The sequence below is a fragment of the Penicillium alfredii genome (assembly GCF_028826965.1).
Source record: "Penicillium alfredii strain IBT 34128 chromosome Unknown utg000011l_segment0_segment0, whole genome shotgun sequence".
NCBI classification, from domain to species: domain Eukaryota; kingdom Fungi; phylum Ascomycota; class Eurotiomycetes; order Eurotiales; family Aspergillaceae; genus Penicillium; species Penicillium alfredii.
The window spans coordinates 1,011,464-1,039,207 of NW_026622708.1; the positions used below are offsets into that span (position 1 = coordinate 1,011,464).

Below are 27,744 nucleotides of genomic sequence, written 5' to 3' on the forward strand. Positions count from 1 at the left end.
GAATTTCTTGGATGATGTATAGTCGAAGAGAGTCTTTACTATAGCCCAGTATATCCAGCCCCTAAATCTCACTGGTCTTTTTACTTTGTAAATCCATTTACTAGGGTTCTCCCCACAAGCGCCTCCTTTTTTATTCTTTCTCTGGGGACATGCAGAACACCCACGCAAGTCATCGCATATCCCCCCTTGACATTCCATGGACCTAATTAAGTAACTTGCATATTCTTCAGTGATCTACCAACCCCAGCCTTTGTTAAATTTTTTTTTTCTTCTGTTTTCTTTCATCTTGTTTGTTTCTGTATTTCTTAATACCAGAGCCATTTAGGGGTAGCAAAAGTACAGGGACTAGACTGATTGTGGAGTCCTGGTCCCCGAGGTGCCCGAACGCCAGCCAGCTCGTAGATCGGTTCTTTTGTCTGTTTAAAGTTCCCAACCCACAAAAGTAGTGACAACAATGGTTATGAGGCTATTAATAATGACCATTGATCTATAAGTACTTTTGGCAGTGAACCGTAGCATTGTTAACACCCTCTAGAAATAATCCTTATTGTATAGGGTTCCTCATCAGCAAAGCTTCTTAGAAAGTCAATATCTACACCGCTGAACCAAGTCCTAGTCAATTGTCAAAGTAGTGAGACTTATCCTTGTAGGAACCCAGCCAAATAGTTATAGTAGGTAACACGCAGAGTTTGTTGGGGGCTATTCAGTCTGATCTCACAAACTAGGCATTATACACTAGCCAGGGATGTTGTTAGAGCAAACATGCCTATCTAATGTGGCTTGTTAAGAAATAATATGCTCTTGGTCTGAGAAGAATCACTCTGTAGGGCAAGTCTGATTAATGGTTGATCTTATAACCAACCTTGCCATAAATTAGTTGATATGACATAGTGTGGAGGTATCATCAATATAGATAATATATATCTACTCAATCAGGGTTGATATCTAGTACTATCTCGATTTGCTCTATTATACCTTATCTTGTTTGTCCTACGTAAACATAACAATAATTGCGGCTTCTTCGAGGCACTGCAGGAGAGCTATCAGTTATTAACAAAGGGCTCTATAGACCTATTCTTAATCCTCAGCATGCTAGTTATAGCCACTACAACGCCCCCTACGGATAGAGATATATTTTCAGCTATACGATAACAAGCCACCGCAAAGATATCCCTCAAACCCTTCGCATTACTTCTTCCTTTGGTCTAGACTACTGCGTCTGGCCACCCACAGATGAACCTACAGGAGGAACTGCTAGTTGATATCACAACCCGGCTGTCGATGCTGCAGACGGCCCACGGCAGTGTTTGATCTGCATAGTCCCTAGACCTCAGGTACCCATAGGTATATACTTCTGGCTAGGAACCCAGAGCATAACATGTAGTATCCCTCAGTATATGCGTATACATAGGGTTACCATGACAAACGAAGCCAACCCGAGTATCGAACACATCCGGATCAGGGAGCCCCGTACACTGGAAAGAGGGCAGAAGAAATAGGAATTCGGATCAGTCAAGTCAGGCCTGTACTGTGCCCCACTTGGCTAAAGCATTTTAAGACCGAAAGGGTGCCCAGACACCCGCTCCTTCCGCGGTCCAAGAGCGAGTGGACTGTATTGGCGAATGGATTTGGCCAGATATGGTCTAGATCATCTACATACATAAGTAGGTAGTAACCTATCCCCAACCAAGAGAATCTTTCCGTGGTACACAGAGAAAAAGAGAGAGAATCGGAAAGTTGCTGACCACAGAGGGCCATTGCGCACATCAGCCCCCCCATATTCCCCACCATCCAAACTTCCTGTGGATCGATCGCCAGTTGATATATCACATTATTATTCCCACCAGCCTGGGACTGTCTGCAACGAACTCGTGAGATCATCGATCTACCGAACAAGTCCGTAGCAGGAGACGTTTCGTACGAAACAAAAAAAAAACCCCACGCGATGGTTTGATCTGTATGATGAGTAGTATGTTCTTTCTTTGACTTTTCTTGAAAAAAAGGATATAAGTGATATCGAGCCAAACCCACACGCCTGTTATGATGGTTGATTGCGAGAAGTTGAAAAGACCCCAAAAAATGGTCGAGAATCCCGTCGATTCGGGTGCATCGGGGCTACTGCAGTACGTCTGCACTTGCAGAGCGAGTGTGTGATGCAGATGATCTGGAACGTGTCGGCTGGGGCTCGATCTGGGATATACATCATTGAATACGTAGAACCAAGGAGCTGGGGAGCCAACGAGGGTAGCTATCTGGGTTGGCTTCTAGAGACCAATAGATACTCAATGACCAAAAGCAGGGACGGGGAGACACCAAGTTTCTGGGGGGGATAACTAACATCCCATATGTTCTAGTTACTACTCAGGCCACGGCACCAGATAAGAGATCTAAACTCGAACCCTTTGAATTTGTGAAGAGCCCCATTCATTCTATTTGAACGTCTAGATATTCCCTTGATGATATCTACACTTATCTTCTCATGATCCAAGCCATCGGGCTTTGACTATTGTCTCATCTAGCCCAGGGACTTTTCTAACAATACTAGAATATAGTATATATATGACATATTTATCCATCTCTAGACATCTATACCCATATAATATAACGACCATCAACCCAGGTCCTTATAAACAATAGTCACCTTTGACAGCCCCCACAGCTGTCGGGCCATGGGCTGCTTTCAAAGGGGGGGCCAGGTCCTGAATGTGAGGCGGCTTGATACTAAGATGACGCGCCCACTCGCACACGGCGAGCGTCAGGTTCGAGAGCCTGAATACCCACAGCGAGCTCATGTGCATCTTCTGGAGCGTCCGCAGCTCGAACACGATGGATAAGACACCGCTGGCTGCCACCATGCCCGCTAGGGCGCGGTTGGCGTACACGGAGACCAAGTTCGTTGCGTCAAAGACCTTGTTGGATTGCGCTGAGATGAGAATCCCCGCCTGGCAGCCGATTATGAAAAAGCATTGGGCTTCCTGGAAGACTAGCAACGCGTTGAGGACGAATGCGTAGCTGCGCAAAGAAGTCTCGGATGCGAGTCTCCCACCTCTCGGCGAAACGGCTGAATTCCTCTCGTTGATGGGCAGCGCCTTGCCGTTTGGCTTCCATGGCTATGATCGATGGTGAAGTTGAAGGGCAGATTACTTACATCCTTCTCCGGACAAGCTTTCCAGCTTTGGATCAGGATGCTTGCAATATTCCGTCAGACATGTCGGCGCCAACTTGGAGAACTTGTTCTTGAGGATTGATTTCCTGGCATCATAGTAGTTTGCCAACATGTCGAAGCTCTCAAAGACGTAACTGGCATTCTGGCACAGCAGAGACCAGTTCGGCCATCTTGGCTGACACGGTATAGAGCCTTATGCCAGAAAAAACTGCGAGACGTGCAAGGGGATCAAAGAATAGGGGGTGGGTTTCCATTCAGCCCTCAAAGGAGGACCCATCTGCGAAGCTTGAAGCAGTTAAACATGTATGCCTTGCCGAAGTTTGTGGATTTGGAATCAGAGAGAAAGAAAAATAAAGACCCACAGATGATCGGTACTACTGACATACCATGTCTGCGAGATAATCAATACTGGGGATCTCGGATTAAAAGAGAGAATTGTCTATTCCGGAGCTATGTACATGCCGTCAGAGGCCAGTGTGTGCTGGTGCTCGAATTGAAAAGGAGCCACGGACAATACTGAAAACATGCCTTTTGAAGATGCCATCGACATACCATTGGCCGCACCAGTTGGAACATGATGCATCGCTTCGCAAAAAAAAAAAAAAAAAAAAAAAAACAGAACTAAAAGGTATTCGACCGTTATGTCTTCCTCGACTGATAGTGGAACAGCCGCCACACGCCCTTCAAGGCTTCTATGCGGTCTTTGGCATCCAGCAGGTCATACCACCGCGTGCGCTGGAGTTTCAACACATGCCACGCTTGCTCTGAGGCGCCAGAGTCGGCAGGATATGTGCTTTCGCCTGTGGTGAGGATATCAAGGTAGCGCCGATGGACGCGAAGGTGCAGGATAGAAACATGGTGGTTGATCGACGAGATCATGTAGATCTAGCGAGGTAGGTTAGTAGATGAAAATATCACTAAGGAAGCGGTTCACCATACATCATCAAAGGGGCTCTCCTTGGCCTTGCCGATCTGCATATATTTCATCCGCTTGTCCCACAAGCTGGGACCGGGCTGCAAGATTCTCCATTTCTCGCTGCTGGAGAGCTTTCGCATCGCACTGGGCCGGCGAGAGAGCGAGGTCATAAAGGGATGCTCGAACTTGTGGCGTTTGCGGGCACTCTCCGGCTCCGGGGTAGGCATCGAAAACGTCATAGGCTTATCTTCCTCCAGCATTGAGTCTGGGAGCGACATCCCGTGTCCCCGACCGATGAGGTCGTCCAGGATCCCATCGTTGGGTGCACCACCAAACCGAGGGGTCATCGTCCACCACTTGCCTTCTCCAGGTCGCATTTCCACCGCTCCCTCACGGGCACGCTCCTGTGCTGCCAGTAGCATGCCGCCAACTTCACGGTACAGATCACAAACTTCCCCGATTCCAGCACCCGCGGCGTCTTCAGTGCTGCGGAAGAAGAGCTCAGACCGGCACTGCGCGATAAGGACGGGTCCCTCTAAGATCCCGCTCCGGGCGATCTGGCGGTCTCGCGGGGACCGTGACGCCTGGAAAGATTGACGCACAGGGAAGAGCAGGCTCTTGACTGTCAATCGCGGTGGAAGCGTCGGTACAGTAACCTGGCATCCGAATGGCCAGGCCGCCATCTCGACGAACGACCGGATCGTTTCATCCCGAATGTCATCGGGCATCTCATTCCCAGCCCCCATTCGACGGCCCGTGTACGTGGGCACCGCCGGGCGAGCATGATCAGTGCCAGCACTGCCGTTGGACGTCGGAGGAGCCTGCGGTTCATCCACCTCCATCGCGTTTGCTGTCGAGTCAAACCCAGTGTTTGTCGGAGACAGGTTCTCCGTGTCCATTTTGTCCTCGCTGGACGGTTCACCCTCGGCGGGCGGCGTCCGTTGGGGCGTCGCAGGTCGCTCATAGTAGTGATCTAAGCTAGTATCCCAGTACTGGGCCATACGCTCGAGGCCCGCCCAGAATTTCCTCGACTGCGTCACCCGAGCCCGACTCCGCCCCTCGCGCGGGGGTAATCGGGCGACCTCACGGAATGTATCATCATTGTCCAGCAACAGCTCACTCTCGAGTGTTTTAAATCGGTCTTTCGTGGGATATGGGAGGCCGTTGCTCATCACCGGTCGCGGTTGGTCCTCTGCGGAGTCGGCAGGTTGGTTCTGAGGCTCATCTTCCCAGGGCAGTGGGGGCAGGGACCGCGCTTGGTCTTCGGGGAACATGCGCTGCACATCAACATCCGTGTCCAGTTGGAGGTTTAACGGCTTGAATCGTGCCAGAGAGATATCTTGCGGGCGCTTGATGGAGGCCAGCAGGCCGCACAGGTCGCGAAGAGTCGAGTCTGACTCGTGGGAGACGGCATCGGGGAGGTTGTAGACGGGGAAGTCGAGGGGGGTCGGGCGAGCCGGGGGTGTTCGTTCCTTCTCTGGCTCTGAGCTGGCAGTGGGCACGGCTGGTTTGATGCCACGTTAGTAGAGTTTCGCGCGGTAACAAACTTCGGGGACAACTGGGAGAATTGGAGTTTGCGCAGTGACCTCGGGACAAAGGCGCCACATTCCACCCATGGTCCAAAAGACAAAGATATGTCAAGGAGAAACCAAAGGAAATACTCACTGAGCCCAGAACCCCAGCCAAACATGATTCGAATAACAGCAACTCAGTGGATATTCTAGGACCTCAAATCACATGCCCCGAGAGACTGAGACAGAGAAAGCGCCGAGACAATGCAGACGATGCAGACAATGCAGACGATGCAGACAATGCAGACGATAGCACAATGCAGACGATAGCACAATGCAATCTAAACAACAGCGAACGTGAGAAAGGAGAGCGAAGGAGGGGGGGGGGGGAAAGAGAAGGAGTAACTTTCAGCGGATCCGTCGACTCGGTACTTTTGAGGTGGGGAATTGCCCGCCCGAGGATATCGCCCGAATGTTGTTGTTTTTGCTGGGGTTGGAAGGTGATAGATCAGAGATCAGCAGATCCATGGAGGTCCATGGAAATACATTTGGGGGCATTTCTATGGCAGAGACCTCGTGGATAATCTACACCCCCCTTGGTCCGTTATGTAGTAGAGAACAGCCTCCATGGATATGTGGGAGGTTGTAAAATATAATCTGAAATACTATAGATTGTAGACGATAAAAATAGTCTTATTCTCATGCAATTACACTATTCTTAGAGAAATAGCTTTGTTCATCGAACCATCGCCAAGTCCTCAGGACGACATCCTGGGATGCCTGAATACTTCCCCAAATGAGGCAATGAAACCTCTCCGCTCTCTTCTTTCTCCTCTGCCCTTCCACCCCTCGGACAGATTGGTCCCTCAGCAAAGATGAGTCCCCCTACTGTCTCACAAGTGTATCATCTTACTCCTCCCCGACATTTCTGGGGGGGTGATCACCCGCCAACGGCCCGGTGTCATTGGACCGAGCGAGTTAAGCGCTCATCGATCACACCGGAACGCACGCAAGAAGCGCCGCGCTCCCAAAGGTCATTGAGACTCAACCGAACTCAAAAACCCCTCCGATCACCACGAGACATCTATAAATCGACCACCCTCTTCCTCTTCTATCTATAGTCTGACGTGATCCGCCGTTGGTTTTTGGCCCCCGTGGTGTTCGGTGGTCGGCCCCCATTGTCGCATCCTGTGAATCCCAGATAGGCGTACCACGGGATTATGCTCGGCCTGCTGTATCGTGGCTTTTTCGGGGCTGCGAGACACAAAGAACGTGGTTTGGGATAGTATTTTTTTGTGAGTCTGCTGGTCTTTGTTCGTTTGTTTAAGACAAAAGAGGTCTCGACCATCCTTGGTCTCGCTAACGGGTATACCAGAAGTCTCGAGGCTGTACAAAGGTGCGACTCATGTAAGGCCCCGCAGTGGGCACAGACTCGTGGCAGGACCCAGCTTTGTGTTCTAAAAACGGGTGTTCGTCCCGGATCGCCCGGCGGGTCTTGGGGTCGAACATGCCCAGGGCCTCTTCAACGATCTTTCCTCCCGCATTGCATGGCTCCAGCACCTCTCGATCGTGGCCAGCGTCCTCGGACCTGACAGAGTCGCTCCCGACGGTAACGATCGCCTTGGTACGGACTCAAACTGTGCATACGACCTGGATCTACTCTAGAGAAGTGGTGACTACCCTGCCTGAGACTTCGTCAACTTCCGACCCTGCCACTGTGCTGTCACGAAGGCCGTTGGAAGATCTCCTTGTTTCTAGCACACCCGGAACATCGCTGCTGTCATTGTGGCACTTGGATGCCCACTCGAGCGCCCACGAAGATCTGCCCGTGCCTTTCGCTGGCTCGAGCACTGCTAGCCTGCGCTCATCATTACCCACTTCGTCCCAGTCAAGTCGCACGATGAGCACTACAACGAATGTCGTGCAAATAGCCACAGCGACCAACACCCCGTCGTATTATCAATCGACCTCGCCATTCGTTGGAATACCATCGAGCACGACTGGGCCCTCGAAAGACTCGCCAGCGCACACTCAAGACCAACACTCGCCGAATGTTGGGGTCATTATCGGAAGCGTCGTTGGCGGCGTGGTCTTTATCGCATTCGCTCTTCTAGCATGCTTCCTGCTCTTTCGTCGCAGACGACGAGCTTCCCTTCAAAGACAGCGCCAGAGCAGTAGGCAGGGACTACTGCGCAGTGGCGGCTCGATAAGCTCGATTCAAGGATACCATCATCGCCAGTATTCGCATCCACTCTTCCCCCTGGAGCGCTCCCATTCCATTCCCACACCACCAGCTTTCTCCGCCTCTCGCCAGTTTTCTAACCCTTTCGAGGACCGCTACACTGTCCCTCCCATGCCGGGGTCGAACCCTGATCTCTCCCTCGACGCGCTCTATCTCCGAGGGGAACCAACTCGCCCCTGGAGCCACTACACTGACGACCCTTTCGAGGACCCTGAAAACAGCTCTGCCTCCCCGCTTATTGAGCTCTCTCCTCCATCACGAACGCTTTCTACTCACTCGCAGTCGTCTTGGGAGGGAGGACTCCAGCTGCTGGAGTATTATGATACTCCCTCTCGGGGTTCTCATTACGACAACTATTACTTCGAGGATAACGCTCTTACTCTCCCGAGCCAAAACAGTCAGGCTCAAAACCGAGGCTTTCTGTTCCCATCCAAGTACCTTGATACACCCATGATGCGGGACAGTGCCCGCAGCGACCCGTTCGATCTGGAGCCGCCTCCAAATGCGGTGCACAGAAGGCCTCCAGTTCCTCTTCCAACGCCCTGGGGAATCAAGTTTTAGAGCTGTGTCCTTCCCGATTATTTTTCTCTTTTCTTACTTTTTCTTGTTTATATTACTTTCCTTTTGGTTCCTCTGCTTCCATCGGGGCCTGCTTTCCACTCTTTTATGCATTGCTTGGTTGTCCTCAACACCAAGGATCACGACGACTCTTAACGCTGATTATGCTTGCACGCCCCCGCCCCCTCAACGACGGTCTCTACTTGTTTTTGATGATATCCCCCCCAACGCGTTCCTTTTCTTCTGATCTGGGGATTCCATTACCACGAATTGATTGATTTGTACGATTGATAGGTTTTCGGCGTTCGTTGATGTTATGGCCGAGACACTCGGCACTGGTGGGCGAATTTGGGTTTTCTGGTTCAAATAATATACTTATTTCTTATTAACTACATTCAAGAGTGCACTGGATTGAATGAACCCCATAGGAGATTTCAAGCGATGCAGCCGCCTCATAGTGTCGAGTCGAGCCAACGTGAGGCGGAGGCATAAATACCCTTAATATAACTGACAACAAAGCTAAGGTACTTTCAGTGCCTAGCTTTATGGTGTATGTTACTATGGAAATCTTCTCTACCAAGCTCTAAGGGGGAAATATTATTATTATTACTCGTCTACATTTGAATCACGTGATAACGATGTACATATGTACGTAGTCAGGTGATCAAGATACTCCCTTACAACCAACCAGCACCCATCACTGACATTATTTTCTTTGCATGATTTCCTAAAAAACGAGCGGTTCCTCTCTGCCTTTAAATCCATGGAAGTCTATTTGCTGTGTCCTGATGACTAGCCAAGCATCAAGCCTCCCACTCCTCCGGGGCTCAATAATATTAGATGAAGCCTTTGAGCAGGAAGAGGATATCCTTCTCGAGATATCCTATCCTGAGTCCCGAATGAATTTCTTTGTGTTTTTGTACAGTCATCGCAACGAAATCGCAGAAATCGTTTTAGATTATTTAGGACTCGGTCAATCCATCTAGTGTCGCATAGGCGAAGTAAGAGAATGGCATGACTATATACTATTAAACTATATTAGGGTTTTTATCAGCTAGAAAATATAGGTATCCCGACTAATATTAGTCGGGATTTGACCTATCCTTTAACTGATTTATATTATCTCGATACTTTGGCCTACCACGACAGCTGTATACGATACTAGCCTAACTCGATGTATGATAAGGAGGACGGACGTTTCCAATTAGCGAACCTTAGCATTATACGATCGATCCTTCCTCACTTTACCGACTGAGAGCTCCGCCAAGGGCCGTTTTTCTTCAGACTCACAGACCTATACCTAAGCAATATCCTCGTCGACTAATAGCACATCAAATATCTAGTCGACCTTAAGTAGGCATACTCGCTTCCATCAGAGACCTTACTCCCACTATAATAGTTGACGGTTCGTTCCATAGACAACATCCTAGGTGAACATCTTAATAAATTTAGCGAAGTATACAACGAACTTATGAGAGTTTTAGAGGAAGAGAGGCGATATCCGCCCCTTTTTGATGTTTGCTCGTATCGAACAAACATTATAAGAAAGGGCTAGACAATCGGAAACTTCTGGTACTTCCAAGCTCTGGATAGCCCTAGGGGGTTATTCGACATTTTCCGTGACCACATCCAACCGAAATTTGCAGAGTCTCAAAGTGCCGATCCATCAGCCTTTTTCAGGATTGTGTCCGAGTACTGGGCTGTGGACACACAAGACATCATAGCGGATAAGTTGAAAGACAAGGAGAGCTACGAAAGAGAACTACGTCGGCATTTTGATAATAGGCCTGCTAGCATATGATACTGAAGCAGAGCAGCATTTCTCATTGAATCCGTGGGAGAACATATGCGTCCTCTATACCCTCCCAGTCATTTGAATGCTTTCGATATCTGTTGACATCAATTCCCCCAGGGTGATAAAACTCTCTAGCATTGTCGTCTAACAGCCAGTGGAACTTGCCGCAGCCGCAGCCTGAGCCTGCTGCTCAGCAGCCGCTCTGGCGGCCTCCTCAGCCTTCTTTCTTTCTTCCTCCGCCCGTCTTTGTCTTCCTTTCTCATTGTCCATGTTGAAATATATGCTGATTGGTCAGTATGATGGACAGATTGTTCTGATTCAGTACTCACTCTCGATGATCAAGCTTACTCTGATCTCTAGGCCAGAAGACTGAACCGGCAAATATGCACCGGGTGAGGAGAAGTTGCTTCTAAACCAGTTAGTGATGACTCTTGATACTGGTCATATACCGGAATCTCACCTGGGCTGGCGTCGAAGGTAAAGTAAAGGTCTTTAACAGGGGTGGGAACGTTGCAACAAAGTTTATAAAGAGAGATTAAATTCTGAGCGAAGTGAGGAAAGAATCCTGCATTTAATAGCTAAGATCATGTAGATCCAAAGGAGGCTCGACGAGCCCCTCATATGCTATGACGTATTATTGTGGTTGCCTAGGGACATCGACTGTGATATCTAGAGTTACGCTGACACGTCACTAATATAGATAGGCTAGTGCTTCAAGTTCGATTAACCTTGAAATCCTCTATTCAATTTAGAAACAGGTTTTTTTTTTCGATGTCATCTAAATATATTGGGATGGGGTGGCTGTAGACTAGCAAATGCAGATGACCTCCAAAAATATATCTTATTATATACCAAAAGGTCGGTAGTTAGATCAAGCTCTATAATACTTTCAGTCTAATCACAATTTAGACCCAAAGTACAGATGTAACATGATCTAGCAATATCAGATATGTCTCACAAAAGACTATCCTGGATTTCGAGGGTTTTCAATATCTACTTAAAAAAAAAAAAAAAAAAAAACTTGCCCTTAGAGATGTGGGTCCGAGATTGCGGCCTATTCCCTCTGCGAATAAAATGTATGGCAGCTACCTAAGAGTCCAACATCCGAGGCAAAGCCACATAGATACAAGAGCGTGCAGTTTGCATACAGGGCCAACAGTGCAGTTAAGGACAGGGGCAAGACGATTCAAGTTGATAGTACAATTAGATAGCATGCCAGCGAGAGCAGGCGGGGAAAATATTGCTTTAAGGGATTTTTTTTTATGTTTGAGAATAAATTTTCCTTTTGCTTTCTCGTTACATATCAACAAGAAAAGCATGAGTATCACATCATCATCGCATCTTCCTACTTTTCCCAATCCCTTTCTCAGACCCAAGCAGCCCAAGCCCCACGCAATCAGAGAACATGGAGAGGGTGTTGGCGAAGTGAAGACCATAGGAAGAGTCGAAAGAAAAAAAAGAGACCGACCAGGATTCGAGCTGGGGGGATCGGATAGGCAGCGTTGAATCCTGGCGCAACCCAGAAGTAACCGTTTCCAACCTCCGCACCGCTGAATTTGCGAGGGGAAAAAACAAGAGTCACACAACGGAAACAGATTTTGATTTCAGATTTACTCCTGAGGCTCATTAAGAGCGTTGCGCTTGGCCTCGACCCGCTCCTGCCGACGCTCACGCATGGCCTTGTTCTTGGCACGCTTAGCATCCATCTCCTCCTTCAGGGCACGCTCACGTTGGCGCTCAGCCTTGGCCTTTTGGATCTGTTGGGAGGAAAAAAGAAGAGTCAGTTTGATCCCACTCATGCTAATTCACGGGTCTTATCCATGTCGAAACTTACGTGCTCAACGAGGGCACGCTTGTGCTTGAAGGTGTTACCCTTGCTCAGGTGGTAGAGCTCGTGGTACAGGTGCTTGTCGATCTTGCCGGCGGCACGGTAGCGGACGAGAAGGCGACGGAGAACGCGCATGCGGCGCATCCAGAGGAGCTGGCTATAAAGAAAGTAAGTTTGTATTCATAAGACTCGACACTTATTTTCAAGCCGATGAAGATGGGCCATCCAGTATGGGGAAAAGACATACCTGGGCATACGAGCGTCCTTGGTACCCTTGCGCTTACCCAGGCCACGGTGACGACCGATCCGACGGGCCTCGTTGAGCTCACGGGCGCGGGCACGCGAGTGCATGGTGACGGGCTTGCGGATGATCAGGCCATCGCTGACGAGCTTGCGGACGGTCTGGCGGGAGTTGGCGTTCGAGATCTCGTTCATCTCATTGGGGTCGAGCCAAATCTTGCGCTTACCGCAGCCGACCACGGAGGCGGCGAGGCGCTTCTGGGTGCGAAGGTTGACCCTGTTGGGGTGGAAAAGGCCTCGGTCAGCATCACGGTCACACTTTTTTTTGGAGGTCTTCCACCAGGTCGAAAATGTCGGTCCAAGAGTCGTCTGGGGGCACAGAGATATTTCGAAAAACAGAGCAGAGGGGTCCCAAGGTATCGAATCAACAGTAGGAGATGGAACTCACATCTTGATGTCGGCGTATCGACGGTCGTTGGCGGATGATGTTCGTTGCACTGGGAAATCCACACGGGGAGAGTTTGAGAGGGCGCGGATTAGCTAAGCTGTGCTGCTAAGCGAGTCGCCCGCCTTAGGGCTACAACCCCCGCACTAGCCCAAATAAGGTAATCACTACTTGAACAACTTCACCGCTTCAATTCACTGGGTCTGTCAAAAGGCCGAGTATGTACTTTCGGAAATGGTGTAAATGCTTGTTAGATTACACCCCCTTATGCTGATAAGGACGGTGTCCTTTCTTTTTGCGCAGAAAATGCAATCCGAAATCACACGAGACAAACCACGTGACCCGACGATTGATTCGCTCCTTACCCTAATAGGTCACATGACCACCCACTTATCAGGTTAGGAAACAGACATCCATGGATGGAATCGACGGATGACCATATCAAGACATATTCCAACTATCAGCAGCCATAAATCATTATGCGAAACCTGATTCGGTTAAAAATAGAACTTCTCACAAGAATATAATCACATCATCATCTCAACATCGAATCATCAACAACTTTTGTACTATTCAAATGATCCAAGGGTATATCTATAGACACGATGCACCTTGGATGCTCAACAAATCATTCAATCATCGCCAAAGCCGTCTTCCCCAAGATCAACTTTGCCAATACTCCACAATTCCTTCTCATCATCCACCTCATCATTGGACAATCCCAATCCACCTTCACCACCTTCGGCTTCCCGACGCTCACGCGCCTGGTTGGCCAGACGGATGGCAATGCGCTTAAAGTAGTCGGACATGCTCCGCTTCGGTCCCGGTGGGAGGGATGCCCCCGGCCCGGCCATGTACTTGTCAAACACCTCGCTGTCGGACTCGACCACGGAGAAGATCGATAAGAATGCAGCCTCTGCCGCCAGCTTGACCGGGATGACCGGGTCACGGACGCTGGCGAAAATGGGTGATGCGAGGAGTGCCAAATGAGGCCGAGTCATTTCCGGGTGAAGACGGCCGACAGTCCGAATGACGACCAAGGTCAACCGTCGGGTGTCACTGGGGCTGCCGGGCTGAATGACAGGTGCCAGTGCCTCGAAAATGGCCTTGTTTGTTTCGAAACCATGGTCTCCATCTTCAGACAGGAGGAACTTTCCAGCAGCAAGGACACTGTTGTCGGACACGAAGGGCTGTTTCACGATTAGTTGGTGGAAATAGCAGGTTTTGTTACAGGCCTCACTCACATCCTTGTTTGCAATGCCCTGGCAGATGATGGAGGGCGTCTCAGAAGCAAAATTCTCCGTGAGGATGCCGGGGCATTCAGTCAAGAGAGCATTGAGACCGAGAACTGACGCATGGGAGAGTTGCCCGGCAAGGACGCGGTTCCTAAAGAGTGAACATGTTAGTTCCATTCGTCTATCATTCTTTCATCCAGAGCAAGATTAAAACATACTTGATTAATGGAACCGCAGTCGCAGGAGGCAAAACCTTGACCAGGGAGGACAACAACCGTGCGTTGGTGATGGCAACAGCGTCTGAAGAGAGGAACTTTTGGTTAATTGCATGCCACCATCAAAGATTTTTTAGTAGGCTTACCAGTCTGGTCGCTTGTACCATCGTCAATCAGACCGAGGATGGCGGTTCTGGATGCCTCACTCATGTTACCACCGGCCTTACCAACGACCTCCTGAAGGGCCTTCATCATGGCATTCTTCACGCCAAAGTCGGTGGTTTTGGATCCGGTGATGAGTTCTAGAATGCATTTTAGCAACCCGCCAACACACTGAAGACAAAGGTCTATCTGGAACTTACCAGCAATGAGCGGATCAACCCTTGGAGTCAAAGTAATCAAGATACCAAGACCCTTAGCAGCTCGGTTACGCAAGGTCTCACTGGAGGAGTCTGCCAGACCACGGGCAAACGTTCGTTGAAGCTGAGGCAAGAACGGCTTCACGGCCAACGGAATCTTGGTCAACAGCTTATTGAGCGTAAAGAAAATGGCACCTGGAAATTTTCGTTAGTAACAAAAAACCTTCAATGGTCGGAGTTCAGAAGACTTGCACTTGATATCGACCGAACGTTCCGACACAACACGAATGAGGGGACCGGTGATCTGGGTGACGAAAGGCTTTAAAGAATCCGAGCCAGTGCGATCGATGATGTCTGCAACCGCAAGAGCTGATTGTGTACGTTGGTCGATGTTGCCATTGAGAAGACCCTGCAAGAAGATCGGGAGAATGGCCATGATTCCCTTTGGCAGACCGAAGCCCGGCAGATCTGCGCCAGGTACGCCCACTTGCCGCAGAATCTGTCGGGTGGGAATGGCCAATACCTCCATCTCTTCCTTGCGCATGTGGGAGGTCAAGCCACTGAGAGCAGTCCATGCTGCCTTCACAACCCCCTTGTCTCGGTCGTCGAACGAAATCAGCAGCACCCGGATCAAGTCCTGGTGGTATCGTGAGAAGTCCACGTCCGCATCCGCGAAGAACTTGGTAAGATGGAGAGCAGCCTGGGCGCGGCGGCGGTGGTCGTCATGCTTGACGAGAGAGATCATCACATTCATGGCCACGTTCAGGCCATCATACTCATCCACTGAAACCAACACGGTATCGAAGGAGTTGCTGAGCTCTAATCGAAGGTCGTCGTCGGTAGTCTCGATAATACCATCCATGAGAGAGTTGAGGATATTCGGCAGTCTCCTTGTCATCGCCGTGCCGGCAACCTCGGCCAGAGAGGCCAGAGCCTTGGCGTTGAAGGCAGAAATGGGCGGGGTGAGCAGCGTGGGAATGAGATTCGGAAGGATGATGTTCGCCCGAGTCTGCTCGGTGAGCAGGGTTAACAGGGCAGACAACGCCTGCTCGGCATCGTCGTCATTCCTCAACAGGTGGAGAAGATAAGGCAGGACTTGATCCACGGCCTTCTTGCCCAGGATCTGTTGTAATGCGTCGAAGGCTTCGGCGGCCGCTTCACGCACATCCTCATCACTATCGACCAGAGCCACCCGCACGGTGGCAATAAGAACACTCTCGTAGTCCTCCAGAGCGTCGGGGGACGCAGAAGTGATGAGCTCCCGGAGAGCAATACAGATCCCCTGTTTGACGTCCACATCGGGAGAGGTTTGGAGACCATCCTCAAGCAAAGGCAGCAATGTGGACAGGACCGATTCCCCAGCCTTCTTGATGAGGTCTCCAAGGGCATTGCTGGCAATAACCTTTTGTTCCATGTTCGATGATCCGAGGCGGCGGATAATGAGCTGGGAAAGCGTAGGCAGCATGTCCTTCAGTGTTCTCGGGGAGGCGACAAGCGCTTTCCACACACCCATAGCTGCACTCTTGACCATACCCGAGGTATCGCAGCGGCAGATGAACAAGGCCGAAAGAACCTTGTCTCTGCGCTCTTCTCCAAGGACCTCGAGCAAGGACTGGCCAGCCTGGGTCGCTTCCTCCTCCTCTTCTTCGCCCTCTGACTTGCCTGTGATACCAGTAAGGCTAAACAGAAGGTCACCAACCAGCTCCACAGAGCTCAAACGGATACGATAGCTGTCATCAGCCAGACCACGCTCCAGTTCTGGAAGCAGGAGGTCGATGGCCTTGGTTGCGAAGTTCTTGACGAGCAGGCGACCGGCGCGGAGAGAGGTTTCCCGAATGGACTCAATGTCATCGGCCAACCCAGCAAGAATTGGCGGAATAATTTTGCTCAAATAGTTGGCGAAGCTGTTACCGAAGCAAGCAGGCAAGAAGATGAAGAGGGTCATGAAGCCCTCGCGAACAGCGGCCTTAGCACTGGAGACGTTCTGCAGAATGGTAGGCAACGTCTCCTCGAGTCTTGCCGTACCCAAGCCTGCAAGCACCTCAGAAAGAGCCTGGGCAGATCCCAGCCGGTCCCCGGCACCAGTATCGGACTTGAGAGTAGACATGAGATTGGGAATAAGATCGGGAAGGGCATCCTCTCCAAGTTTCTCGATGAGCGAACCAAGAGCCTTGGAAGCAGTCGCCCGTGTAGTGGGAACTGGATCGACGATAGCCAAATTGAGACCGGCCACAATGATAGGCAAGTGCGAGATGAGGTCCTTGCGTTCTGTAAGGTGGGCCAAGCTGCCAATGATTTGAGCCGACTTTCGCTTGGTATTAGATCGGTCTCCAAGGCCACGTTCGAGAATGCGCACGACAAGAGCCAACGACGGGGCATCGAGATAGTGCACGAATGAAACCTTGATCAGGGAATCTAACGCCTCATCCGTGTGCTTAGTCGGATCACTCAGGGCCTTCAGAAGCACCCCGACCAAGCTCTTGATCTCAGGGTTACTGATGACCTCTCCGAAGCGCTGGAGACTACGGTTTGCCGCGTTACGAACCTCCTTATGCGTGTCATTGAGAACGACCGTTAGAGGAGGAATGATATCGGGCAGGCTGGCCGCGAGTTGTTGTGGGTCAAGGTAGGCCATGGCCCCTAGAAGATCACACGCTCCCTTCTGACTTCGCCATTGCGTATCGTCCAAGCCGTCGAGAAGAGTAGGAAGAATCTGCTTCACACCGTAGGAGCTCAGATTTTGGAAGCAAGCCTTCGAGGCATCAAGGCAAGCATCACGGACATCAATACTTGGATCACCGAAGCCTCCCAGCAGCTGTGGAACAATCTGAATCACGTAAGGCTCGAAAGTTCGACCGAGGACGGTTGCAAAAAGCTCGAAGGCCAACAAAGCGCCTTGTCGTTGATGCGGTTCCTTCTTGTTTTCGGTAGCCTCTTTGAGCAGGCTCATAATTCGGAACTCACGCAATGTTGCAATACCTTTGCCGCTCACGATTCCGGCGAGACCGTACGCAGCACCGCGCTGGGTGGCATAGCTCTTGGTGTTAAGAAGTTGGTCCAGCAATTCCTGAACATAGGCTGCCGTCTTCGGACCAGACAACCTGATCAAAGGTGGCAGACAGTCGGAGGCGGCGGATTGCACACTTTCCGAGGGGGTGGGTAGGGTCGCGAGAAGCTTCTTTATGACTGTTTGCAAGCGAGGATCATCGGCCTTTAGGTGTCTTGCTAGAGATCCATACAACACAACGACAGCCTCATTCAGTAAGTCGGAGCTTTGAGTCGCTTTGTCCGAGGTCTCTAGTGTTGCTTCCAGAAGCTTCATCAGCTCCTCGACCTTTTTCTGGCCTCGCAGGGCAATAACAGATTTTCCACTTTCTGCCATTTGAGCCCGGACTGAAGAGTTTCTGTCGACTAGGGGTCCTCTCTCGATCAAGAATTGCAGGAAGGAAATGATCTGTTCGCCATTAAATTGGTTTGTCATCGCATTGAAGGCCAGTGCGATACCACTGCGGCTTTCCCAATGGTCTGTTGAATCCATCTTCTTGGGCATCCCATAAGCGTCCTTTTCGGGGGCCTTAAGCTTGACTTCCTCGGCATATTTCGATTGCAGATCCGACAGAATACCAGGGAACCTGTCCTGGTCAAACTCAATTGCATGAGACAATGCACGGGCAGCAGCACCCCGGAGCTGAGAGTCTTGAGAATCCAGATATTTCATGATCTTGGCGAAGGAGGTGTCGTCCACTTCCAAGGCATTCTCTTCCCAAATTGTCTCGGCAACTTCAGCATTCTCCTCCACATTATCATGGCAGCCAAGCCAGATATGTTCAGAGAAGTCGAGGTCGGTCAGATCGATTTCAGCCTCGATCACCTGGAGGACGGATGTTCTAACAGAGGCATCGGGAACAATGGTACCCTGCAGGAGGGTCTCCAGCTCCTTCATGTTGATATTAGGAGAGATGCACCGACAGAAGTTAAACAAGGTATCCTTAATCAGCTTGTAGTGCTGTGTGTACCTTTGCATGGCGAAAAGAAGCTGCCGCAGAACTTCAACGCGAGGGAGGCGTTCATCGGAGACTGAAAGGGAAATGAGCAACAATTTCGTTAAAGAGACAATCATGTAACCTACAAGAGTTACTATGGAACGAAAGGACTTCAAGAGCCAGCATGACCTGCTCGCCTTCTTCCTCTCCCTTCACCTCCTCAATACCGTTTTGGCTCAAGATGAGAAATAGCATGGGAAGAAAGTAGGCCAGAGACGCGACATCAAGAGGACGTTGCTCCGATGCAAAGCGAAGCCGGTAAAGGATCTTTGTCACAAGCTCCCCAAGATGCTCTGCTTCTGTAGCGGGGGAGAGATTCGTTTTACCAATCGCGCGCAGAGTTGCAATGCCCACAAAGGGGCGAAGGTTCCCCAAGCGCGAGGAAAGCTCGCTGGCACAGACAACAAATGTCTGAGACACGACATCACCGACAAAAAGACCCGCGCCAGCGCGAGCAAGAGCTAACAGGCAGTCAACAGCAGTGTTGATCCAGCCTTCGGCATCGTCGGCAGGGCCAGTTGCAAGGCCCCGGATGAGACCGGCTCCTCTTTCAATTCGTTTCACTTCATGCAGCACCTCTTCCCGGATATTTGCCTCTTTTTTAAGCTGCGCGTTGACCTTAGATTGCTCCTCAGCTGTGAGCTTCTTCTGCTTCTGCCCCTTCTTCTCGGCCAGCTGAGCCCTGAGCTCCTCTTCCCATTTCAAAGTATCGTAATCCTTGGTGTTCTTGTCAAAAGCAGGCTGCTTTAATTTATTGCTCAGAGGATCAACAAAAGCAGTTCCTTCGGGAGTACGGGCAATAGCGGCATCAGTGGCAGTGAATTTGGAGAGACGACTGGAGTCCAGGTCATTCTTAATTTGATTGACGAGAAGCGGGATCATCGCATCGGGCGCCACGAATGCCAGATCAGCTGCAGCACTCCAAACGGCGAGGTTGACATGTGGTACCGCTGACTGAATGGGATCCTGTTTTTAGGTTAGTTTAGAAACCTCCTGCAACTTAGTTATAGCGGATGACCTACTGCATCGACGCGAACAAGTGACTCTATACATTCATCAGAATGCAGACGCACGAGGTCACCGGGATCCGTGCCCGTCCTCAAGCACAAGGCGATCCAAGAGGCATTTGGAATCAACTCTGGCCGACTAAGTACCAGAAGATTGATCAGCTGAATCTTGAGCTCGGGAGAGCTTTGGGACCCGTTCTTATTAGTTGTGGATGGACAGAGAGATCTCAAGACCAGGTGAAGTAGGCGTTCACTTCCAGGACCTGCAGAAACAGCGGCAGACTCTTTCTCCCCCGTGCGGAAAGCCATGATCCAAGCCCACAGAGCATTGATGATTACTGGTCCAATGGACGTCACATCAGTTTCATAAACTTGAGACAATGTTTGCACAGCATTTTCTCGGAAGTTCGTTGGCATCGCGGGTGCGGTAATAGCGTAAATGAATGACTGGGCCCAAGCAGTTTTGGATGCATCTTCAAAGCTGACGAACTTTGGGCTAGAGGCAACACCCGCCAGAGACCTCACAAGCCATTGCATCTCGAATCGGGAACCCAGCTTCGAGTAAGCTCTAGGGTTCAGGAGGAAAGAGGGCTTCGGATTGAGTGTCATTGATTGGACGACCTTCTCTTCCCAGGTTGACTTGTCTGATCCTTGGATGTCAGAAACCCGCTGGAAGAGTGCCAGGAAGATATAAGCCGATGACAAAGCGCCGCTTTGCGCCGAGGGCAATGGGTTGGAGGCAACTTCGTTGAACAGGTCCTTCATCTTAGCAAGGAATTTGGCGACAAGCGGTTCAATCTCGGGGCTCTTCAAGGCTATCACATCGGACTTCCAGAGTACTTCTCCCACGTTAAGCTGCCAACTCTTTCTAAATGAAACTCGCTTGTCGGAGATGCCCTTAACAATAGTGTTCACCACATCATCACTGACCTTGACAGTGGATTGGACAAGGAAAGCAAGATGTTTGCCGAAAGCTTTAATCTGCTCCTCGAGAGCGGCTTCGTTCGACTCGCGCGAGAAGGCGGGCCCGAATCCCTGAACAATCTCTTTTGAGACATCGACCGACGGTGATACCGCCGACAGCGCCTGGGCATACGCAACACGGTGCTCGGGGGTAGAGATTTTCTGGGTCTTCAGAGGACCAATGATTTCACCAGTGATCTTCAAGACCGCGGGCTCGGCTTTGCACCGTGCAAGCAAAGACCCGAACGACTCAGCAGCCCCCTGCCGAATTGCCGGGTTATTTGACTTCATGCTAGCCAAAAGATGCTTTAAGAGCCGAGTTTGCACCAGCTCAGAAAGATCGATTTCTGTTGGTAAAGCGGCACAGAGAGGGGAGATGACGCCGGTCAGGACCACTTCCGGTGCCCTCAGTATGGATTTCTCCATCGGAGGGACCAAGTCGTTGGCCACATCCTCGAGGGTGACAAAGGTAGCGAAGAAATCTGACAGTCCATTGGCGATGTGCGAGGGCACCACAGATTTTGAGCTCACAATCTCTCTCGTGTAAAACTCCAAAATGATCTTCTTGGATTCCTCAAGGATGGATTTCCGGGCCGAAATTCGTGCGCATACTCCGCAGATGACGCCGAGAAGCAACGCATTCTTGGATCCTGCGGTCGAATCGGCAGTCAATCGGCTGACAGACTGGCGGATGGCATCTTCACCCAATTTCTCAGACGAGAACACCGCCCGCAGGGCACGTCTGGTGACCCGAAGAGCCGACTGTTTTACTGCTGGCTTTGGTGTTTGCGCAAAGCAGTTTTCCAAGGCCTTGGCATCCACGGCGATCAAGTCGAGCACAACGGCCAAAGGCGTGTCCGGATCTTGGCTGACCTGCTGCAAAAGGATGCAACACCATTCCAACAGTACGAACGCAGACGCGGGTGCCAATACGGGCTTGGTCGCCTCCTTTTGTAGTGTCTGGGTGAGGTATTTCAGGTGTTCGGTCGCATTCGAGGTTCGGAGAAGGGAGCGGAGACATTGCTGGACCGCCTGTCGCGACGATCGGTCGACGTAGCGAGGATATGTTTGAAAGAGCAGTTCTAGGATGTCATGGTGAAATTCTGGGGGTAAATCAGATACTATGACAAGAATTGAGTGTCAGTGAATGTCCATGTGTGGTTCACATCGTGCGAGAATCAAATTACCATTTTTGTCGCGAAGTTCTTGCAGGGCCCGGAGCCTGCGAGCGGTCGAACTTGAGAAAAGAATGACCCGCAAGGCATCCAGATCCCCGGCCTTGACCTGGTCCCATGGAAGTGAATCCATGATCGGAGGTCAATACGGGGGGAATTGGGGGAGTGGAAGGGTGTGGTGAGAGTGAGGGAATGTGGTGGAAGTGGGCTGAGATCGAATGTTGTCATAAGAGTTTTGTGTGTGGGGAGAGCTGGATCCATCCCGCCATTCAACATGTCCGGTTCTTTCTTCTTTCCTCTCTGCTTTACATCCTTTCTCTCTTTCTCTCTCTGTAAGTACTCGAGAAATGGCTGCAATTTCTGAACTCTCCGTTTTAACGTCGAATCCGCCAGACCCCTCGTGCTAGAATGCCGCCGAACAACAGGAAAAAGAAGAAGCCCACCGCCAATCCAGCACGAGGATTTGCAACAGTCTCCGTTCCGTCGAAACCGAAACCGGAGGGTACAGAAACGCCTTCTTCGACTACTGAGGAACCGAAAGCCACACAAGAGAGCGAGCAGCAAACCCCGCGCGCTGAAGACCATCGCGCCGATGCGGGCGCCCCGGACACGGCGCCCTCATTGCAGAACTACTCGCCGGAGGAGCTCGAGCAACATCTCGAGGAAGCAGAGCTACAGATTCTTGTCGATAAATATGCGGCAAAATGCAAGAGTGACGCGACCCGCCAGGCCGCAAAGTTAGACACTGAGCGGCGGGTCTTCCGACAACAGTCGGTGTCATTGAGTCTCCTCGAGTGGCTCCCGACCGAGGTACAAGACAGAATACTCGCATTGGCGGGTGCGGAAGAACACGAATATTTTACATCGGGTGCACGAACTGCCAGCGCAAAACAGGCTGGCTCCGAAGAGGAATTGTATACGAAACTTTGGGCGCTGAAGGAGGTGCTCTTGAAGCTTGAATTCCCGGCCAACCGTGTTGAAGAGGCCCTTAAACATGCTTTGCACTACTTTGCGGACAACTCGAACAGTATCAGTCGGGATATGGTGTGGAATCTGGAGGAATCACTGGAATGGCTGGCGATGCACAGCGACAAGAAAGAACTGCCTCCATATACACAGACAAATGCTCGGCCGCAGAAGGGCGCAGATACAGTTACCTCCTGGATGACCGGTAAATCTTCAAAGGCAAGTTTTCGCGTGAGCGAAATGCTGACCCCCAGCAGACTCGGAGCCGTCACGGTCCATGACCCCCAATGTTTCGCAGAATGAAAGTAAACAGGGAAAGGCGAAGGCAGATTGGAAATCATCCAAAGTCGCACCTCCTGTCACTTATGAATCGGACAGCTCAATCGACCCGGACACCATGGTCCCCGAATGGCTGGAGCTGCAGACTCGACTTTATGGCCTTGAACCGGACCTATTCGATCGTCCCGGGAAAGGGAAAAAAGCCGTGGAAATGCACATCCTCAATCGGACAACCCGGAGGCTGCCAAAGTGCAGCGCAAGATTGCTAAAATCGAGCGTGATGTGCTCTTTGAGCGGCAAGAAGCGGAATACATTTGGAAAGACAAGCTTGACGAGCTGCGGAAAGACGCCACATTTCTCCGGCGACCTGTCGAGAGAAAGAAGCAAGATCCACATCCGACCAAACAAGAGGACCCTAAAGAAGCTGACTCGGCTCTCATGCCGATGGATGAAGTCGACGAGAATGCCGGACTTCTTGGCGATATGTTCGAAGCTGAACCCGAAGACCCAGGATCAATCCTGGGAATTCCCCCTCCAGTGGTTCAACCTGCAATTACGATGCGTGACTTTGGAAAATGGGCTGGTCTGAGCCCACGGCGAGTCTTAGAAGAGACCTGCAAAGCAAGAGACTCATCTTGCGCGGTTGTCTACCAAGACTTCTCGTCCTCGAGTCACACAAACAGAAAGGCCGTTGAGGTGCGGTGGTCGAAGCCCCAAGAAGTTCCATTTGCTTTGTCAGTGGAGTCACTGACGCATAAGTCAAATGCCTTTGCGACATTCGTTTCAATGGATGCCCTTGCGACGCCCAATCCCCAACAGGCCGAGGGATATGTGTCGACTCTTGCCCTGTTTATCCTGTTCCCACAGAATTCCAAGGAGGGCAAATCATACTTGCGGTTACCGGCGGTTTGGAGGGAGCTTTGGACCGAGCTTACAACTCTCAAGAAAGCACAAGAGGACACGGTTGACAAAGCTACAGTCAAGGATCTCAAACGCCTGGTCCAGGAAAACCAAGGCACATTTGAAGATGATATTGTCCTGTTGGATAATTTCAAAAAACGCAACGGAGTCGGTAGCAAGCCAGGAAGTCCCATGAAAGGGCTCGTGCGAGAAAGCCACTTCGACACTGACGAGCAACTGAGGCAAGCGTGGGCGGCGAAGTCATCAAGCCCATCTTTTCAACGCATGATGACAGGCCGAATGAACCTGCCGATCTGGAACTTCAAGGACGAGATTCTTAATACGCTGGATACTCACCAAGCTCTGATCATTTGCAGTGAGACAGGAAGCGGAAAGAGTACGCAGATCCCTTCCTATATCCTCGAGCATGAGATGATTCAGGGTCGGCGTTGCAAGGTCTATGTGACAGAGCCGCGCCGTATCTCTGCAATCTCTCTGGCAAGACGAGTCAGTGAAGAATTAGGCGAAAGCAAGAACGATGTGGGCACTATGCGCTCTCTCGTCGGCTTTGCAGTGAGGCTTGAAAGCAAGATCAGCCAATCCACGCGGCTAGTATATGCGTACGCCTCTACCTTGCCTTGACTTCCATTACCTCCCAAATAACTAACTTCCTGCAGAACAACTGGTGTCGTTGTGCGCATGCTCGAACGGCCCGATGACTTTCAAGACATCACTCACGTTGTTCTTGACGAAGTCCACGAGCGTACCATTGACAGTGATTTCCTCCTTGTCGTGCTTCGCAGACTCATGCATAAACGGCCTGATTTGAAGCTTATCCTCATGTCTGCGACTCTTGAGGCACAGCGCTTTTCCACGTACCTTGGAGGCGTGCCGGTCCTAAATATTCCAGGTCGCACGTTCCCCGTGGAAATGAAATACCTCGAGGATGCGGTCGAAATGACGAACTATCGTCTCTCCGAGGACGAGTCATTCACCGCGCTCGATGAGGACATGGATGAGCCACCCACTGATGCTGCTGTCGGTGACAACGCGGGAAGTCTTCAGGCTACGCTGGATGGATATTCTAAGCAAACCAGAGAAACGGTGCTCAAATTCGACGAGTACCGGATGGACTACCAGCTCATCAAGAAATTGCTACTCAAGATCGCTTCGGCTCCCGACATGGTTCACTACAGCAAGGCCATCTTGGTCTTTATGCCTGGGTTGGCGGAGATTCGTCGACTGAATGACGAAATCCTTTCAGAACCACAATTCCAAAGGGGCTGGATTGTGCATGCGCTTCACTCTTCGATCGCCAGTGAAGACCAAGAGAAGGCATTTGTTGTACCTCCCGAAGGCACAAGGAAGATTGTGATTGCTACCAATATCGCAGAAACTGGTGAGGTTTTGAGGCCGAGAGTTCCGCCGAGATTTTCCAATATCGCTAAGTTGTCAATAGGTATCACAATTCCTGATATTACTGCTGTGGTTGATGCAGGAAAAGAGAAAATGATGCGGTAAGTTCATCATTGTCATCATTGTAGCTGTTTATACTTACAATCCCCAGGTTCGACGAGAGGCGGCAGCTCTCCAGACTTGTTGAGTCCTTTATCTCACGTGCCAATGCCAAACAGCGGCGTGGCCGAGCTGGACGTGTTCAAAATGGCATCTGCTTCCACCTCTTCACCAAATATCGACATGACAAGGTGGTGAGTATATTGATCTGGCCTTGAAAATAGAATAGTTACTAACAAAACTTAGCTTGCGGAGCAACAAACACCAGAAATGCTCCGGCTCTCCTTACAGGATTTGGTGTTGCGCGTCAAAATCTGCAAGTTGGGCGAGGTAGAGCAAACGCTACTTGAAGCCTTAGACCCGCCTTCCTCCAAAAACATCCGACGCGCTATTGATGCTCTGAAGGAGGTCAAAGCCCTGACAAGTAATGAAAGTCTGACATCCCTTGGAGTTCAGCTGGCCAAACTACCACTGGATGTCTTCCTGGGAAAGCTGATCATCCACGGGGCCTTTTTCCGGTGCTTGGATGCGGCTGTCAGTATCGCCGCCATCCTATCTTCCAAGTCACCTTTCGTGAACACAATGGGCTCCAACTCTCAGCGTGATGCCGCACGCATGTCCTTCCAAAGAGGTATCACTTTCCATTGCCTCCTTATCCCGATAATTGCTGACACATCCAGGGGACTCGGACCTTTTAACCGTGTACAATGCCTACTGTGGCTGGAGGCGCACAAGAAGTACGCCTGGGTCAAACGAGTACTCATTCTGTCGGAAGAACTTCCTCAACCCGCAGACGTTACTGGGCATCGAGGACGTCAAGATGCAGCTAGTTGTGTCCATTGTCGATTCCGGCATGGTGAATCTGGATGCCTCCCAGAGAGCGGCTCTCAATCGGTGAGTAACAGACCTTATTAACTCATAGATGATGATGGGTGGCACCTATTAATACTTGTTAAATCTACAGAGCGCGTTCCAGCGGGAGACAACGCCAATTCTTCATGATCCCAGAAGACTATGACCTCAACAGCGACAATGATACGGTGATTAATTCGGTCGTCGCCTGGAGTTTCTACCCGAAGCTTCTGACGCGTGAAGGCCGAGGCTGGCGTAATGTTGGGAACAACCAGTCGGTTACATTGCACCCGACGTCCGTCAACAAGCAAGCAGACTCGGCCATCAAATGGATCTCGTACTACCACATCATGCAAGCCCGCAACCGAAACTTGAACGCACATGAGACCAGCGCAGTGGACGACTTCGCAGTCGCCCTACTATGTGGCGACGCCGAGTTCAAGGTAAGCCTTTTTTTTTTTCTGCTTTGTTTGAAACCTCACTGTTTTGAGTCATGGCTTTTGATTTTCCTGTCAGCTAAATCCCTGCCACAGATGTACTCTGGTGTAATCTCCATCGATGCCAACCGGGTCCGATTTGCCGTGCGAGACTGGAAATCCATGCTCGCTCTGAAAACCCTCAGTGGCCGTCTTCGAGATATTTTGTCCAACACATTCCGCAATCCACATCGCCCATTGTCATACAAACAGCAGCAGTGGCTTGAGATCTGGCAGCAAATATTTGCTCAGGCAGGCAAGCGCTAAGTCTTTGGGGGCTTGGATTCTTTGTATTTACGTCACTTTTCATGTCTTTGTCCTGGGTTATGGATCATGATAGACTGGGTTGATAGAGGTTAGGCGATAGAGCAAACAAAATATCCACAGCAAACATTCGCCTGTGATATTTAAATCATCTCCACCTGCTCATTTCTTCTCCTTTCTCATTCTCTCTCCATCCCCATTTCCCCCCCTTTCCCTCATTGCCATCCTCCTCATCCATCCTCTCATCCCCATCCTCATATCATCATCATCCACATCTCCCACCTTGATTTTGATGGCAAGACCAGACACGATCAGGGTAAATATAGCAGCGCCCTCGACCTTATGCAAACTGCGGCCTTCGATGCGCTAACCCTTGGCCGTTCCCCAAAAAAAGCTGCTGTTCGCGGCAAATTGACATTTATGTCGCTCAAAACATTCACGAGGCATATATACCTTCCTTTCCTACCACCTTATGAACGCGCACGGGAGTCCATCATGGCCTCAGTACGGCTGTCGCTTTAAAGAGGTTCAAATAACCTGACTTCCAATCGAATCTATATAACCTACAAGTGGCTTGTCCATTCAACCTTCTACATGCTCCCAGCCATCGTCTCTTGAAGTCTTCTCAGCCACTGAATATACCCGGGGAAGGACAGTACCTATATGAGTCTGCCATGATGAAAGTCAACGAAGGAATACTGCACCGTCCATGCCCACTCACCGACATGTCGGAATCCGCAACAACATTGGACACAGTATATATATCTAACGCCAAGAAAAAGAAAACATGTTTC

General features: G+C 50.5%; 6 protein-coding genes across 6 annotated transcripts; 2 read left to right on the forward strand and 4 right to left on the reverse strand.

The window, feature by feature from the left end:
* Positions 1 to 2,624: 2,624 nt before the first annotated feature.
* On the reverse strand, positions 2,625 to 3,108 carry NUU61_008814 (uncharacterized protein; the record flags this gene model as incomplete). Its single annotated transcript, XM_056659339.1, has 2 exons — positions 2,625 to 2,923; positions 3,003 to 3,108. The coding sequence occupies 2 exons, from the start codon at positions 3,106 to 3,108 to the stop codon at positions 2,625 to 2,627; spliced, it is 405 nt and encodes a 134-aa protein (XP_056507632.1).
* A 697-nt stretch (positions 3,109 to 3,805) lies between these two features.
* Positions 3,806 to 5,772, reverse strand: NUU61_008815 (uncharacterized protein; the record flags this gene model as incomplete). The annotated part of the gene is made up of 3 exons (XM_056659340.1): positions 3,806 to 4,051; positions 4,106 to 5,586; positions 5,748 to 5,772. 3 exons carry the CDS (start codon positions 5,770 to 5,772, stop codon positions 3,806 to 3,808), a joined length of 1,752 nt encoding a protein of 583 aa, XP_056507633.1.
* Positions 5,773 to 7,100: 1,328 nt separating this feature from the next.
* On the forward strand, positions 7,101 to 8,396 carry NUU61_008816 (uncharacterized protein; the record flags this gene model as incomplete). The annotated part of the gene is made up of 1 exon (XM_056659341.1): positions 7,101 to 8,396. One exon carries the CDS (start codon positions 7,101 to 7,103, stop codon positions 8,394 to 8,396), a length of 1,296 nt encoding a protein of 431 aa, XP_056507634.1.
* Positions 8,397 to 11,798: 3,402 nt separating this feature from the next.
* NUU61_008817 (60S ribosomal protein eL19) lies at positions 11,799 to 13,118 on the reverse strand (the record flags this gene model as incomplete). Its single annotated transcript, XM_056659342.1, has 5 exons — positions 11,799 to 11,945; positions 12,023 to 12,173; positions 12,264 to 12,533; positions 12,705 to 12,796; positions 13,113 to 13,118. 5 exons carry the CDS (start codon positions 13,116 to 13,118, stop codon positions 11,799 to 11,801), a joined length of 666 nt encoding a protein of 221 aa, XP_056507635.1.
* A 215-nt stretch (positions 13,119 to 13,333) lies between these two features.
* On the reverse strand, positions 13,334 to 21,831 carry NUU61_008818 (putative translational activator; the record flags this gene model as incomplete). The annotated part of the gene is made up of 8 exons (XM_056659343.1): positions 13,334 to 14,087; positions 14,155 to 14,236; positions 14,298 to 14,453; positions 14,514 to 14,705; positions 14,781 to 18,587; positions 18,640 to 19,519; positions 19,627 to 21,644; positions 21,711 to 21,831. The coding sequence occupies 8 exons, from the start codon at positions 21,829 to 21,831 to the stop codon at positions 13,334 to 13,336; spliced, it is 8,010 nt and encodes a 2,669-aa protein (XP_056507636.1).
* A 275-nt stretch (positions 21,832 to 22,106) lies between these two features.
* NUU61_008819 (putative ATP dependent RNA helicase) lies at positions 22,107 to 26,953 on the forward strand (the record flags this gene model as incomplete). The annotated part of the gene is made up of 10 exons (XM_056659344.1): positions 22,107 to 22,869; positions 22,922 to 23,148; positions 23,199 to 24,463; positions 24,521 to 25,242; positions 25,303 to 25,360; positions 25,411 to 25,552; positions 25,605 to 25,989; positions 26,039 to 26,252; positions 26,323 to 26,653; positions 26,744 to 26,953. The coding sequence occupies 10 exons, from the start codon at positions 22,107 to 22,109 to the stop codon at positions 26,951 to 26,953; spliced, it is 4,317 nt and encodes a 1,438-aa protein (XP_056507637.1).
* Positions 26,954 to 27,744: the final 791 nt, after the last annotated feature.